The 14,252-nt window shown below is 44.6% G+C and overlaps 1 protein-coding gene across 1 annotated transcript in view; it reads left to right on the top strand.

The window, feature by feature from the left end:
- The first annotated feature begins 574 nt into the window (after positions 1–574).
- Positions 575–14,252, top strand: part of LOC115322494 — a 150,543-nt gene continuing 136,865 nt past the window's right edge. The window contains exon 1 of the mRNA XM_042293718.1: positions 575–1,124. Within this exon, the coding sequence (XP_042149652.1) occupies positions 575–1,124 (550 nt within the window). The remainder of the gene's footprint in view (positions 1,125–14,252) is intronic.

Here is a 14,252-nt window from a genome sequence, read left to right as displayed (position 1 = left end):
ACCATTGGTCAGAGGCCCAAAAGGCGCAAGCCTTGGCCGCCCATCTCGCCGGACCAGCGTTGACCCTATTGCATCATTTGGCACCTGAAAAACGTCAATCCTACCAGGCTTTGGTCGCGGCATTGGACGAGCGCTTTGGGGAAGGGCCGCTTCGGTTCCTTCATCATGCACAACTTCGCAACCGTCGTCAGTCTGCGCTGGAGACCATCTCCGACCTCGCGGATGACATTGAACGCCTCGCACGTCTTGCGTTCCCAAGCTGCCCAGAGGACACGGTGGAGGCTGTCGCTACCATGGCATTTATCGACGCCATCTCTTCTGTTGAGGTACAGGATGCGGTTCGCCTCGCAGCCCTAAGACTCTGCGGGTAGCACACACTTGTGCGTTGGAGGTACAGGCTGCCCGACAGGCATCTCGATCCACGCGTGTAGGGTCCTTCATGCAACTGCAAACTCCAGCTATAAAGACGCCAACACCTCCAGCTCCAATTTGCTGGAATTGCCACCAGCAAGGTCACACGCGGTCGCAGTGCCGAAACCATGATCTTGGCTCTGGTAGCCGGACCTCAACGACAATGGCTCCAAGAAGAATTACGTCAACTCGCGTCTTGGCTTCATCTTTGACTTCCATCTACCTCCAAGGCGTCGTAGACGGGGTACCAGTGCGTGCACTTGTCGATACCGTCGCAACAACCTCTGTAATCCGGCCAGAAGTTCTAGTGAAAGCAAACCGAGTTGTCCCAGCAAACTCCGGTGACTATGCTCTACAGACCGCAACAGGGGAGACGGTAGCTGTACTCGGCTACACTACCGTGCCTTTCACCGTGGGAAGCCTTCAAGCTGCTTTGCCCGTTGTCGTCGCGGCTGTCGAGGAGCAGTGCATTCTTGGCGTTGACTTTCTCAAAGCACACAAATGTGTGCTTGACTTCAATGCCGGATTGCTGCACTTGGGAACCGACTCGTTTCCCCTGGGTGCTGCCACAGTGACGGTTCTTTGCGACAGTGGACTTCCAATAAATGCCGAGTTCCCGTGTCCGTGTCTCCACGTATTACCAACCAAGTTGGACCCACACGTGTTACTTCTCTACGAGGGCGCGACTGTTGGCCTCGATAAAACCTGCGCGGGTAAGCTTCATCAGCTACTTAAAAGATTTACAAAGCTTTTCAGCACGGGAGACAGTGATATGGGCTTGTCATCAGCAGCAACACACCACATCGTGACAGGACAGGCTACCCCTGTACGACAGTCTCCGCGGCGAGTTCCCCTTGCACAGCAGTCATCTGTTAACGACATGATAAAGACCATGCTACAGCAGGGCGTGATTGAACCCGCGTGTTCCCCTTGGTCTTCACCAGTCACATTGGTGAAGAAAAATGACGGGTCAGCACGTTTTTGCGTGGATTATCGACGACTTAATGATGTCACCAAAAAGGACTCCTTTCACTTGCCTCGAACTGACGATATCTTGGACGCTCTCGCAGGCAGCGAGTGGTTTTCTACGCTTGACCTTAAGAGTGGATATTGGCAGGTTCCCGTACACCCGGATGACTGAGAAAAGACTGCCTTCACTACAGGTCATGGCTCATTTCAATTCCGAGTAATGCCATTCGGGCTCTGCAACGCCCCGGCTACATTCCAGAGACTAATGGAATCTGTGCTGCATGGTCTCATAGGCACAGTTTGTCTTGTATACCTCGACGACATTGTGGTATTGGGCAAGACATTTTCCGATCAATTGGCGAATCTCGAGCTTGTGCTTGCACGACTTCAAAAGGCAAACCTAAAGCTTACTCCAAAGAAATGTTCGCTGTGCACAAAGCAGGTTGAGTACCTCGGGCACATCATTTCGACGGACGGAGTTTCCACAGATCCTCGGAAACTCTCTGCTATTGCCGAGTGGCCAACCCCAAGATCCACCGCTGACGTTCAAAGCTTCATTGGGCTGGCATCCTACTACCGAAGATTCGTCCCTAGTTTCGCCCACATCACCAAGCCCTTGTATATCCTGACAGAAAAGAAAGCTCCGTTTGTGTGGTCCCCAGAATGCCAACTGGCCTTCGAGACACTCAAAAGGGCCCTCACATCTCCACCAACTCTTGCCTTCCCAAAGGACACAACACCATTCATCCTTGACACCGACGCTAGCGCCTCGGCAGCCGGTGCTGGACTATCACAACAAGATGGGCATGAGCGAGTCATTTCGTATGATAGTAAGGTTTTTACGAAGCCAGAACGCAACTACTGCCCCACCCGACGCGAACTTTTGGCCATCATCAAGGCCATAACCCATTTCCATCATTATCTTCTGGGACGGAAATTCATTATCCGAACCGACCAAGCATCATTGACTTGGATGTTGAGTTTTAAAACCCCTGATGGACAGGTCGCCCGATGGCTGGAACGCCTTCACCAATACAACTTCGAGATACAGCATCGTTCCGGCTCACTCCACACCAATGCCGACGGCCTTTTGCGTCGACTATGTGGTGAGAAGTCGTGCAAGCAGTGCACAAGCATTGAAAAACGCAGCTGCATCTCACTCAAAACAATTCCTTGTGGCAACGAAATGTGGACACCGGAAAGTCTTCGGGCAGCTCAACTTGACGATCCAGACATTGGCCTGCTTATACAATGGAAAACGAAGAATAGACGACCTCAAGGCAAGGAGGTATCCAGCTTATCTCCTACCCTTAAGGGCTACTTGGTGCAATGGGACTCTTTGTACCTTCGCGACAACGTTCTCTATCGACGCTGGGAGTAAGCTGCGGGTGGCTCTGTCGTCTGGCAACTGGTACTGCCACACACACTCTGCTCCCACGCATTTCAACAGCTGCACAGTAGTCCAGAAGGAGGACACTTCGGCGTGAATCGCACGATAAAGAAGATTCGCCAACGTTTCTACTGGCTGCAGTGTCACAGTGACGTGAAGCAGTGGTGTCGACAGTGCGACATGTGCGCCTCCCGTAAAGGGCCTCACGCCAAACAGCGAGCACCGCTTCAAGAGCATGTGACGGGGGCGCCTTTTGAGCGCGTTGGCATTGACGTGCTAGGCCCACTTCCCCGATCTAAATCTGGTAACAGGTTTTTCCTAGTCATTGTTGACTACTTTACAAAGTGGCCGGAGGTCATTCCAATTCCAAACCAGACCGCCCCTGAAATTGCTGACGCACTGGTGAAGAATTGGATCACCAGGTACGGGGCGCCCCTGAGCATTCACTCGGATCAAGGCAGGAGCTTCGAATCTCACGTATTTCAAGAAGTTTGCAAGATCTTCAACATCGCCAAGACGAGGACCACACCTTTAAACCCGCAGTCAAACGGCTTGGTAGAAAGAATGAACCGAACCATCTTACAACATCTGTCGATATTTGTAAATGATCGTCAAGATGACTGGGACAGCATCGTGCACCTATTCTTGTACGCATACCGTACAGCAGCTCACGAGCTCACCGGTTACACGCCAGCGATGATGCTGCTCGGCCATGACCTTCGTATGCCCTGTGAACTAACCATCCCACGAGCATCAGAACCGGCCACATACCCTGTGTCTTTCGTGAGCAAACTGAGAACAAACCTCGAGCGAATGCACGCATTTGCACGACAACGGCTGTCAAGCGGCCTCGCTCGCATGAAGAGCCAGTATGACGCACACGTCACATCACGCCCTTTTTCACCAGACGACAGGGTATGGTTGTATAACCCGGTTCGGAAACGAGGACTGTCCCCAAAGCTGCAGCGTCACTGGCAAGGACCTTTTACAATCGTGAAACGGCTCAGTGACGTGGTCTATCGCATACGTCAAAACGATCGATCCCGCGCTCTCGTGGTTCACCGTGATCGACTGTCGTTGTATGAAGGACTTCGTTAAAATTGGATAAAATTCCAGAAGACGGGAGGGGGATAATGTAGCGAAGCTGAGGTCGCGGAAAAGAAGACAACGAGGAGAACAACACGGAGTGCTCGCGCCAGTTGGAAGCCTACGAGCAAAGCAAGCGGACGTCCAGTAAATGAACACCTTGTAAGCGGTAAACGCTACAATATTTATTCATGAGAGAAGAATTACCAAGTTCAGCTTCGGACCTGGTCAAAGCCGGCAAGGGATTGTGGGACCAGATCCAGCAAGAGAAGAATCAAAGGGCGAGCTCGCATATTGTCACACAGTATGTAAAAATAAAAGAAGAGAAGAAAAGTACACAAGAAATAATAATAATAATAATATTTATTCATGAGAGAAGAATTACCAAGTTCAGCTTCGGACCTGGTCAAAGCCGGCAAGGGATTGTGGGACCAGATCCAGCAAGAGAAGAATCAAAGGGCGAGCTCGTATATTGTCACACAGTATGTAAAAATAAAAGAAGAGAAGAAAATTACACAAGAAATAATAATAATAATAATATTTATTCATGAGAGAAGAATTACCAAGTTCAGCTTCGGACCTGGTCAAAGCCGGCAAGGGATTGTGGGACCAGATCCAGCAAGAGAAGAATCAAAGGACGAGCTCGCATTTTGTCACACAGCATGTAAAAATAAAAGAAGAGAAGAAAATTACACAAGAAATAATAATAATAATAATATTTATTCATGAGAGAAGAATTACCAACTTCAGCTTCGGACCTGGTCAAAGCCGGCAAGGGCTTGAGGGACCAGATCCAGCAAGAGAAGAATCAAAGGGCGAGCTCGCATATTGTCACAGAGTATGTAAAAATAAAAGAAGAGAAGAAAATTACACAAGAAATAATAATAATAATAATATTTATTCATGAGAGAAAAATTACCAAGTTCAGCTTCGGATCTGGTCAAAGCCGGTAAGGGATTGTGGGACCAGATCCAGCAAGAGAAGAATCAAAGGGCGAGCTCGCATATTGTCACACAGTATGTAAAAATAAAAGAAGAGAAGAAAATTACACAAGAAATAATAATAATAATAATATTTATTCATGAGAGAAGAATTACCAAGTTCAGCTTCGGACCTGGTCAAAGCCGGCAAGGGATTGTGGGACCAGATCCAGCAAGAGAAGAATCAAAGGGCGAGCTCGCATATTGTCACACAGTATGTAAAAATAAAAGAAGAGAAGAAAATTACACAAGAAATAATAATATTAATAATATTTATTCATGAGAGAAGAATTACCAAGTTCAGCTTTGGACCTGGTCAAAGCCGGCAAGGGATTGTGGGACCAGATCCAGCAAGAGAAGAATCAAAGGGCGAGCACGCATATTGTCACACAGTATGTGAAAAAAAGAAGAGAAGAAAATTACACAAGAAATAATAATAATAATAATATTTATTCATGAGAGAAGAATTACCAAGTTCAGCTTCGGACCTGGTCGAAGCCGGCAAGGGCTTGTGGGACCAGATCCAGCAAGAGAAGAATCAAAGTGCGAGCTCGCATATTGTCACACAGTATGTAAAAATAAAAGAAGAGAAGAAAATTACACAAGAAATAATAATAATAATATTTATTCATGAGCGAAGAATTACCAAGTTCAGCTTCGGACCTGGTCAAAGCCGGCAAGGGATTGTGGGACGAGATCCAGCAAGAGAAGAATCAAAGGGCGAGCTCGCATATTGTCACACAGTATGTAAAAATAAAAGAGGAGAAGAAAATTACACAAGAAATAATAATAATAGTAATATTTATTCATGAGAGAAGAATTACCAAGTTCAGCTTTGGACCTGGTCAAAGCCGGTAAGGGCTTGTGGGACCAGATCCAGCAAGAGAAGGATCAAAGGGCGAGCTCGCACATTGTCACACAGTATGTAAAAATAAAAGAAGAGAAGAAAATTACACAAGAAATAATAATAATAATAATATTTATTTATGAGAGAAGAATTACCAAGTTCAGCTTCGGACCTGGTCAAAGCCGGCAAGGGATTCTGGCACCAGATCCAGCAAGAGAAGAATCAAAGGGCGAGCTCGCATATTGTCACACAGTATGTAAAAATAAAAGAAGAGAAGAAAGTTACACAAGAAATAATAATAATAATAATATTTATTCATGAGAGAAGAATTACCAAGTTCAGCTTCGGACCTGGTCAAAGCCGGCAAGGGCTTGTGGGACCAGATCCAGCAATAAAAAAATCAAAGGGCGAGCTCGCATATTGTCACACAGTATGTAAAAATAAAACAGAAAAAAATTACACAAGAAATAATAATAATAATAATATTTATTCATGAGAGAAGAATTACCAAGTTCAGCTTCGGACCTGGTCAAAGCCGGCAAGGGATTGTGGGACCAGATCCAGCAAGAGAAGAATCAAAGGGCGAGCTCGCATATTGTCACACAGTATGTAAAAATAAAAGAGAAGAAAATTACACAAGAAATAATAATAATAATAATATTTATTCATGAGAGAAGAATTACCAAGTTCAGCTTCGGACCTGGTCAAAGCCGGCAAGGGCTTGTGGGACCAGATCCAGCAAGAGAAGAATCAAAGGGCGAGCTCGCATATTGTCACACAGTATGTAAAAATAAAAGAAGAGAAGAAAATTACACAAGAAATAATAATAATAATAATATTTATTCGTGAGAGAAGAATTACCAAGTTCAGCTTCTGACCTGGTCAAAGCCGGCAAGGGATTGTGGGACGAGATCCAGCAAGAGAAGAATCAAAGGGCGAGCTCGCATATTGTCACACAGTATGTAAAAATAAAATAAGAGAAGAAAATTACACAAGAAATAAAAATAATAGTAATATTTATTCACGAGAGAAGAATTACCAAGTTCAGCTTTGGACCTGGTCAAAGCCGGCAAGGGCTTGTGGGACCAGATCCAGCAAGAGAAGGATCAAAGGGCGAGCTCGCACATTGTCACACAGTATGTAAAAATAAAAGAAGAGAAGAAAATTACACAAGAAATAATAATAATAATAATATTTATTTATGAGAGAAGAATTACCAAGTTCAGCTTCGGACCTGGTCAAAGCCGGCAAGGGATTCTGGCACCAGATCCAGCAAGAGAAGAATCAAAGGGCGAGCTCGCATATTGTCACACAGTATGTAAAAATAAAAGAAGAGAAGAAAGTTACACAAGAAATAATAATAATAATAATATTTATTCATGAGAGAAGAATTACCAAGTTCAGCTTCGGACCTGGTCAAAGCCGGCAAGGGCTTGTGGGACCAGATCCAGCAATAAAAAAATCAAAGGGCGAGCTCGCATATTGTCACACAGTATGTAAAAATAAAAGAGAAAAAAATTACACAAGAAATAATAATAATAATAATATTTATTCATGAGAGAAGAATTACCAAGTTCAGCTTCGGACCTGGTCAAAGCCGGCAAGGGATTGTGGGACCAGATCCAGCAAGAGAAGAATCAAAGGGCGAGCTCGCATATTGTCACACAGTATGTAAAAATAAAAGAGAAGAAAATTACACAAGAAATAATAATAATAATAATATTTATTCATGAGAGAAGAATTACCAAGTTCAGCTTCGGACCTGGTCAAAGCCGGCAAGGGCTTGTGGGACCAGATCCAGCAAGAGAAGAATCAAAGGGCGAGCTCGCATATTGTCACACAGTATGTAAAAATAAAAGAAGAGAAGAAAATTACACAAGAAATAATAATAATAATAATATTTATTCGTGAGAGAAGAATTACCAAGTTCAGCTTCTGACCTGGTCAAAGCCGGCAAGGGATTGTGGGACGAGATCCAGCAAGAGAAGAATCAAAGGGCGAGCTCGCATATTGTCACACAGTATGTAAAAATAAAATAAGAGAAGAAAATTACACAAGAAATAAAAATAATAGTAATATTTATTCACGAGAGAAGAATTACCAAGTTCAGCTTTGGACCTGGTCAAAGCCGGCAAGGGCTTGTGGGACCAGATCCAGCAAGAGAAGGATCAAAGGGCGAGCTCGCACATTGTCACACAGTATGTAAAAATAAAAGAAGAGAAGAAAATTACACAAGAAATAATAATAATAATAATATTTATTTATGAGAAAAGAATTACCAAGTTCAGCTTCGGACCTGGTCAAAGCCGGCAAGGGATTCTGGGACCAGATCCAGCAAGAGAAGAATCAAAGGGCGAGCTCGCATATTGTCACACAGTATGTAAAAATAAAAGAAGAGAAGAAAGTTACACAAGAAATAATAATAATAATAATATTTATTCATGAGAGAAGAATTACCAAGTTCAGCTTCGGACCTGGTCAAAGCCGGCAATAGCTTGTGGGACCAGATCCAGCAAGAGAAGAATTAAAGGGCGAGCTCGCATATTGTCACACAGTATGTAAAAATAAAAGAGAAGAAAATTACACAAGAAATAATAATAATAATAATATTTATTCATGAGAGAAGAATTACCAAGTTCAGCTTCGGACCTGGTCAAAGCCGGCAAGGGATTGTGGGACCAGATCCAGCAAGAGAAGAATCAAAGGGCGAGCTCGCAAATTGTGACACAGTATGTAAAAATAAAAGAAGAGAAGAAAATTACACAAGAAATAATAATAATAATAATATTTATTCATGAGAGAAGAATTACCAAGTTCAGCTTCGGACCTGGTCAAAGCCGGCAAGGGATTGTGGGACCAGATCCAGCAAGAGAAGAATCAAAGGGCGAGCTCGCATATTGTCACAGAGTATGTAAAAATAAAAGAGAAGAAAATTACACAAGAAATAATAATAATAATAATATTTATTCATGAGAGAAGAATTACCAAGTTCAGCTTCGGACCTGGTCAAAGCCGGCAAGGGATTGTGGGACCAGATCCAGCAAGAGAAGTATCAAAGGGCGAGCTCGCATATTGTCACACAGTATGTAAAAATAAAAGAAGAGAAGAAAATTACACAAGAAATAATAATAATAATAATATTTATTCATGAGAGAAGAATTACCAAGTTCAGCTTCGGACCTGGTCAAAGCCGGCAAGGGCTTGTGGGACCAGATCCAGCAAGAGAAGAATCAAAGGGCGAGCTCGCATATTGTCACACAGTATGTAAAAATAAAAGAAAGAAGAAAATTACACAAGAAATTGTCATTGCTCCCGCACGACGTACGCAGTTAGCCGCTGGGCCAGCAGATCAGTCGGAGCACTAAATAAAAGAAACGGCACTCATCGGCGCGCACACATACACACGTACACTTGTACGTCCGTATTGAAGAAAGGCGAAGCAGAACGTCGGGATGAACAGACCAAGACTGTAGGTACAAATAGTGTAGGGCACTAAAAAGAAAAAGAGCACCAACGAAAAAAAAAATTACTGGGCAAACTCGCAGAGGTCTTAGGGCCTCACGATGATACAATAATAATAGTAGCAATAATAATATAATAACAATAAATTAACTGTTGTGTAATGATCTGGCTCTGGTTAATGCTTGGGAGAGAGTACGTTTCTTAGTAGGCGGTATATGTCCTTGAATAAACGCATGCCGGGGAGCACACGAAGAAAACTTCAACCAAAGAGAGCGTCTGTTTATGATACGTGGAGCACTGCGTGACACGGATTGCACGAACATGCGATCGCCTGTATTTCCTCTCTACTATCCTCAATTCTTGTTTTTTTTTTCTTTTTTTCTGAACCGATACACTGTCATGAAAACTCGTGTTGGTGAAGTTGCTAGTTCGTGACACTAATCTATAAGCAGTGATAGATTGCAGGCGAGCGGGTAATGAATGGACATCCTCTAGACCCTGAGATGGGGAACAATTAAAAGGCGGACAAAGACAACAAAACCTCAAACGCAGCTGAAATTTATTGATTTGATAACATAAATAAATAGACTTCCAAACACTTGTACCAAGAGAAAGGGTAAGAAGGAACTCAGACGCATAAACAAGACGATCAACGAGTTCGTCCCAGACAGAATAAGCCATTCCCAGGCACCCCACTTTTGGAAGGGGAACCGCCACCCCGACAACTACATCCCCAATGTCCAACACACAATCCGACCTCCAAACCTCTATAGCCTAAGCTCAAATTCCTACTCCCAAGAAACCGCTGCCCCCCCCCCCCCCCCTACGGCCGTTAGGTTTAACGGATTCCATGGGTTCCGCTCCCGCCATGATGTGCCTCCCGGCAAGTGGGTCCCCATTCAAGTGCGATGTATACGCGTGTAGGTTTTGCCGTTTGCGCTTTTGTTGCCGTGAGGAGAAGGTCGGAAAACAACCATTTTGTAATTCGATGCCTTATTCATGTAAGAATTAGGAAACAAACCGCCCATTTACGAACGGCACTCATTTATAAATGGGGAATCGCTCAAAAACGCCCGACGTCCGACAGAGCTAGGCGGCCTTGTGCGGATTTATCAATGGGTAAGTTCGATTGTCTGGATCGCTCCCCGACTGTTTACCACATCAAAAGGTTTGTGCACCATTGTATGGAATACGGCGGACCGATTGTCATTCTTCTTCACCTGCCGGTCTTTTGGTGTTTTTTTTTTTTTTCTTTTCTGACATTCTTTGGTTTGCTGCTAAGAAGCAGCGTCGGCATCGCGTTGTGCTTGAGCTTTTTGGAATCGACAACCGCTTTCGAATTCACTGTCTGCAAAGTGCACCTCAAAAAAAAAAAAAAGGCATGGCCCGTAAGTATTTACTACGCCTATTAAAAAAAAATAATAAATAAAGGTATCGCTAGCGAACAAAAGCGCTAGCTAGACGGCAAAGCGCAACTACGAGGCCGCTTCTAAAACCTCGAGCGTAGAGAAAGCTACGAGAGCGAGCTGCATGCTTTGAACGTGACGACGGAGCGCGTGCGCTCGTACAGTGCACGCGTCCTTCAGCGCGACATGCAGGCGCTTGCAGAGATCGGCTCCGCTCGCACTTATACAGAAGTACAGTATATACACAGTTCAAAGTTCGCAAGCTAGGCCGCTCGCAAGTATCAGGTCTTGCGCAGCAGGAAACGGCTTCGTGATCAACGGACACTCACCTGACGCTGCCGCGTCAAGTCGCTGCACATGCAGTTTTAGTCAAAACAAAACGCGTTTAGCTCACAAAATAAATTCATTATAATATTACCTCGCACCATCGAGAACTCGAAGTCGGCTTCCACTTAACCCTCTTTGCTTTGGCCTCCCGGATCTTGTGCCTTGCACGGTTTTCTGTTCCTTGCGGGAACCGGTACATCCTGAACCCCTTTTCTTCGTGCTGTTCGAGCACCCAACGGCACTTCAGCACCCCATTACGTTTTCTCCTAACGTCTCGCGGAGCGCAGAAGAATCATTTTCACCGACGCCTCTCGCTCCACGCTTGTTAAACGGCTGCCGGCTCGAGACGACAGGGCACATCATGGCGGACGACGAGACCGGATGGATGGATGGATGGATGGTAATGGCTATACCCTTTGTATCGGGCGGCAGCTTGCGCCACCTAGCCTAACATTTCGTCATCCCTTCTACTAGTTTTTTTTTGTATGCATTTTGTTATAACAGTTCCCCCTCTCTTTTAAATTGAATTTATTGCCTATTTTTATATGTAGTTGTGTTTTTTTTTTATCCTTCCCTAGATCTCTTCCACCAATCTTCCAATCTCCTCTTAGTAATCGCAATTCTTTCCCTATCCATTCGTCCATTCATGTCCGGAAAACCCAGCGCCCCCTCCAAATCCGTAGTCATCCCCCCCAAGAGGGTGGGACGAAGCCCCGTGCACCTTAAAATTAGATGTTCTATAGTTTCCCTTTCGCGGTTGCATACGTCACACAGAGTGTCTACTTCCTGAAATTCAGCCCTATACGTTTTCGTTCGCAGCACCCCCGTTCTAGCCTCAAAAAGCAAAGAGCTCCCCACTGAATTATCATACAGCTGTTCCTTCTTTATTTCTTGTTTTTGTGCCCTGTATATTGCTAAAGCTGATTTCCCCTGCATTCTCTCTTCCCACAATTTCCTCTCTGTTTCCTTTACTCCCTTTTCTACTGTTATGCTCTGATCGGCTCCATCTCGTTGAATGTATTTAAATCTCAGCTTGCGGGTTCGGTTTGTCCACCTAGTGTTAAGACTTTTCATATATAGATACTTGTACACTTTCGCTGCCCACCGTGTATCCTTAATTTCAGCTAGTCTTTGCTCAAATTTTACTTTACTGATCGCTTCTCTACTCTCGAAAGATGCCCAACCCATATCCCCCTGTACTCCCTCATTTGGTGTATTCCCATGTGCCCCCAATGCCAACCTACCCACACTCCTTTGCTGTATCTCTAAACCTGCCTGAATTTCTGACCTCATACACAATACCGCATTCCCAAATGACAGTCCTGGCACCATGACTCCCTTCCATACACCCCTAACAACTTTATATCTATTATAGTTCCATTGTGCCCTGTGTTTCATGATAGCCGAATCTCGTTTCCCCTTCTTTATTACAATATCTTCATCGTCTTTCAGATACCGTCTTCCTTCACTTAACCATACTCCCAGATATTTGTACTTTTCTACGTGTTCTATTAATGTGTCCTGTATCTCCAGGGGCTCCCCCTTCTCGTCGTTGAGAACTGTTATACCAGACTTATCCCTACAAAATTTTAGTCCTAAATTGTCCCCTTCCCTGCTGCAAATTTTAATCAGTTCCTGTATGGTCTCATGACTTTCTGATATGAGTACAATGTCGTCTGCAAACGTTAACCCTGGCAATACTTGATTTACTTCATGTCCTTCCTCCATGTAAGTCAGGTCAAAACCCAGGTTGCACCGTTCTAAACTTTTTTCCATTTCACTGAGGTATATCATAAAGAGCAAGGGAGACAATGGGCAACCCTGTCTAAGACCTCTTTTTATTGCTGCTGGTCTTGTAGTTTCGGCTTCCCATGTTATAACCACCCTATTCTCCGTATAAACCAATTCTAGAAACTTAACCATGGTTCCCTCTAGCCCATATCCCTTCAGTTGGTTCCAGAGTTTTTCCTGATTCACATTGTCATATGCCCCTTTGATGTCTAAAAATACTACCCATAATTGCCTTTGACTTGTCACTGCTATCTCTATGCACTGAGTGATTACGAATAAATTATCATCTAGTCGTCTATCTTTCCTGAAACCGTTTTGAAGCTCCCCTAGGATCTGCTTTCTCTCTGCCCATTCTTCCATTCTTCTTTTTACAATTTGCATAGCTAGCCTGTATATTACTGAAGTTACTGTGATTGGTCGGTATGATTTGATACTGTCTTTGTCTCCCCTGCCCTTATGTAATAATCTCATCCTGCTCAATTTCCAGTCACTGGGTACCTCCCCTCCCATAAGTATCTGGTCAATCACCTGCCTTAGTTTCAATTTGCTTGTTTTGCCTAGCACTTTTATCAATCTCATTGGTATGCCGTCTGGACCTGTCGCAGTTCCAGCCGGAACCCTTCCTTCTGCTTTTTCCCACTCCCCAGTGGTCATTTCCTCTTCTTCGCTATGATCCTCCTCTTGTGTTGTGTAGATGCTATTATTCCCTACGGCCTGATCTGATTCTAACTCTGAAAATGCTGCTTCGATTGTATGTCTCGGAATGCAATGCGCACAGTTGCCAGACTGTTCGATCAGTGCTGCCAGACTGGCGGCTGGATCAATAGACCGCCGAAGTCTCCCAGTATAAAAGGCTCTGCCCCCCCCTCCCCCCCCCCCCCCACCGCCCAAAGTTTAGGAGCCCCCTCACACAAGCAAAAACGCTTTCATCCTACCGCTGATAGCCAAAGACGGGAGCCTTACACAATTCCCCCGCTCGCGAATGCACAAAGTCTCCTTAATTAGCCTTCTAAACGATCCTTTTCGTTGCACAGAATGGAAGTTTCTTCCAAAAGAGTGGAGCAAAAATTACACGAACCAAAGTGATTTGCAACTTAAGAACTCTGGACCTTATTGTTTACACTTCTTTTGTGTTCCGTAAGGCGGTCATTCGAACAACGCCCTGTCTCTCTAACATAACACAACCTGCAATCGAAATATAGACCACCTCTGCGACAGAGGTGGCAGAGGGAACTCTAGGTGTTTTCCCGTAACGTCCCTTACGTTCGAAGGTAAACAGGGTGTGCCTGTCCAAGCGAAAGTCCGTTTAAAAAAAAAAACACATTTACGTTAAAGTTTGCCCCCAACGATTTTAGGCCATGAGAAATACCATGAAAATAAGGAATGTGTTGGTCCTTAGGGTTGTTGTTGTTCGGGTGGCGGTTCCCTTTCCAAAAATTGTGGAGCCGGCGAGTTGCTTAACTTGTCTTTGTCTGGGTATAGAACAAGTTGATCGCATTGATTATGGGTTTGAGTTCCTTTTTTGCCTTTCTCTTTCCCCAAGTGTTTGGAAGTTTATTTATTGGAGTGCTCAAACCAAACAA

The sequence above is a fragment of the Ixodes scapularis genome, unplaced genomic scaffold, assembly GCF_016920785.2.
Source record: "Ixodes scapularis isolate PalLabHiFi unplaced genomic scaffold, ASM1692078v2 PGA_scaffold4__175_contigs__length_147842914, whole genome shotgun sequence".
Classification (NCBI taxonomy): domain Eukaryota; kingdom Metazoa; phylum Arthropoda; class Arachnida; order Ixodida; family Ixodidae; genus Ixodes; species Ixodes scapularis.
This window is presented reverse-complemented; position numbering and strand designations above follow the sequence as displayed.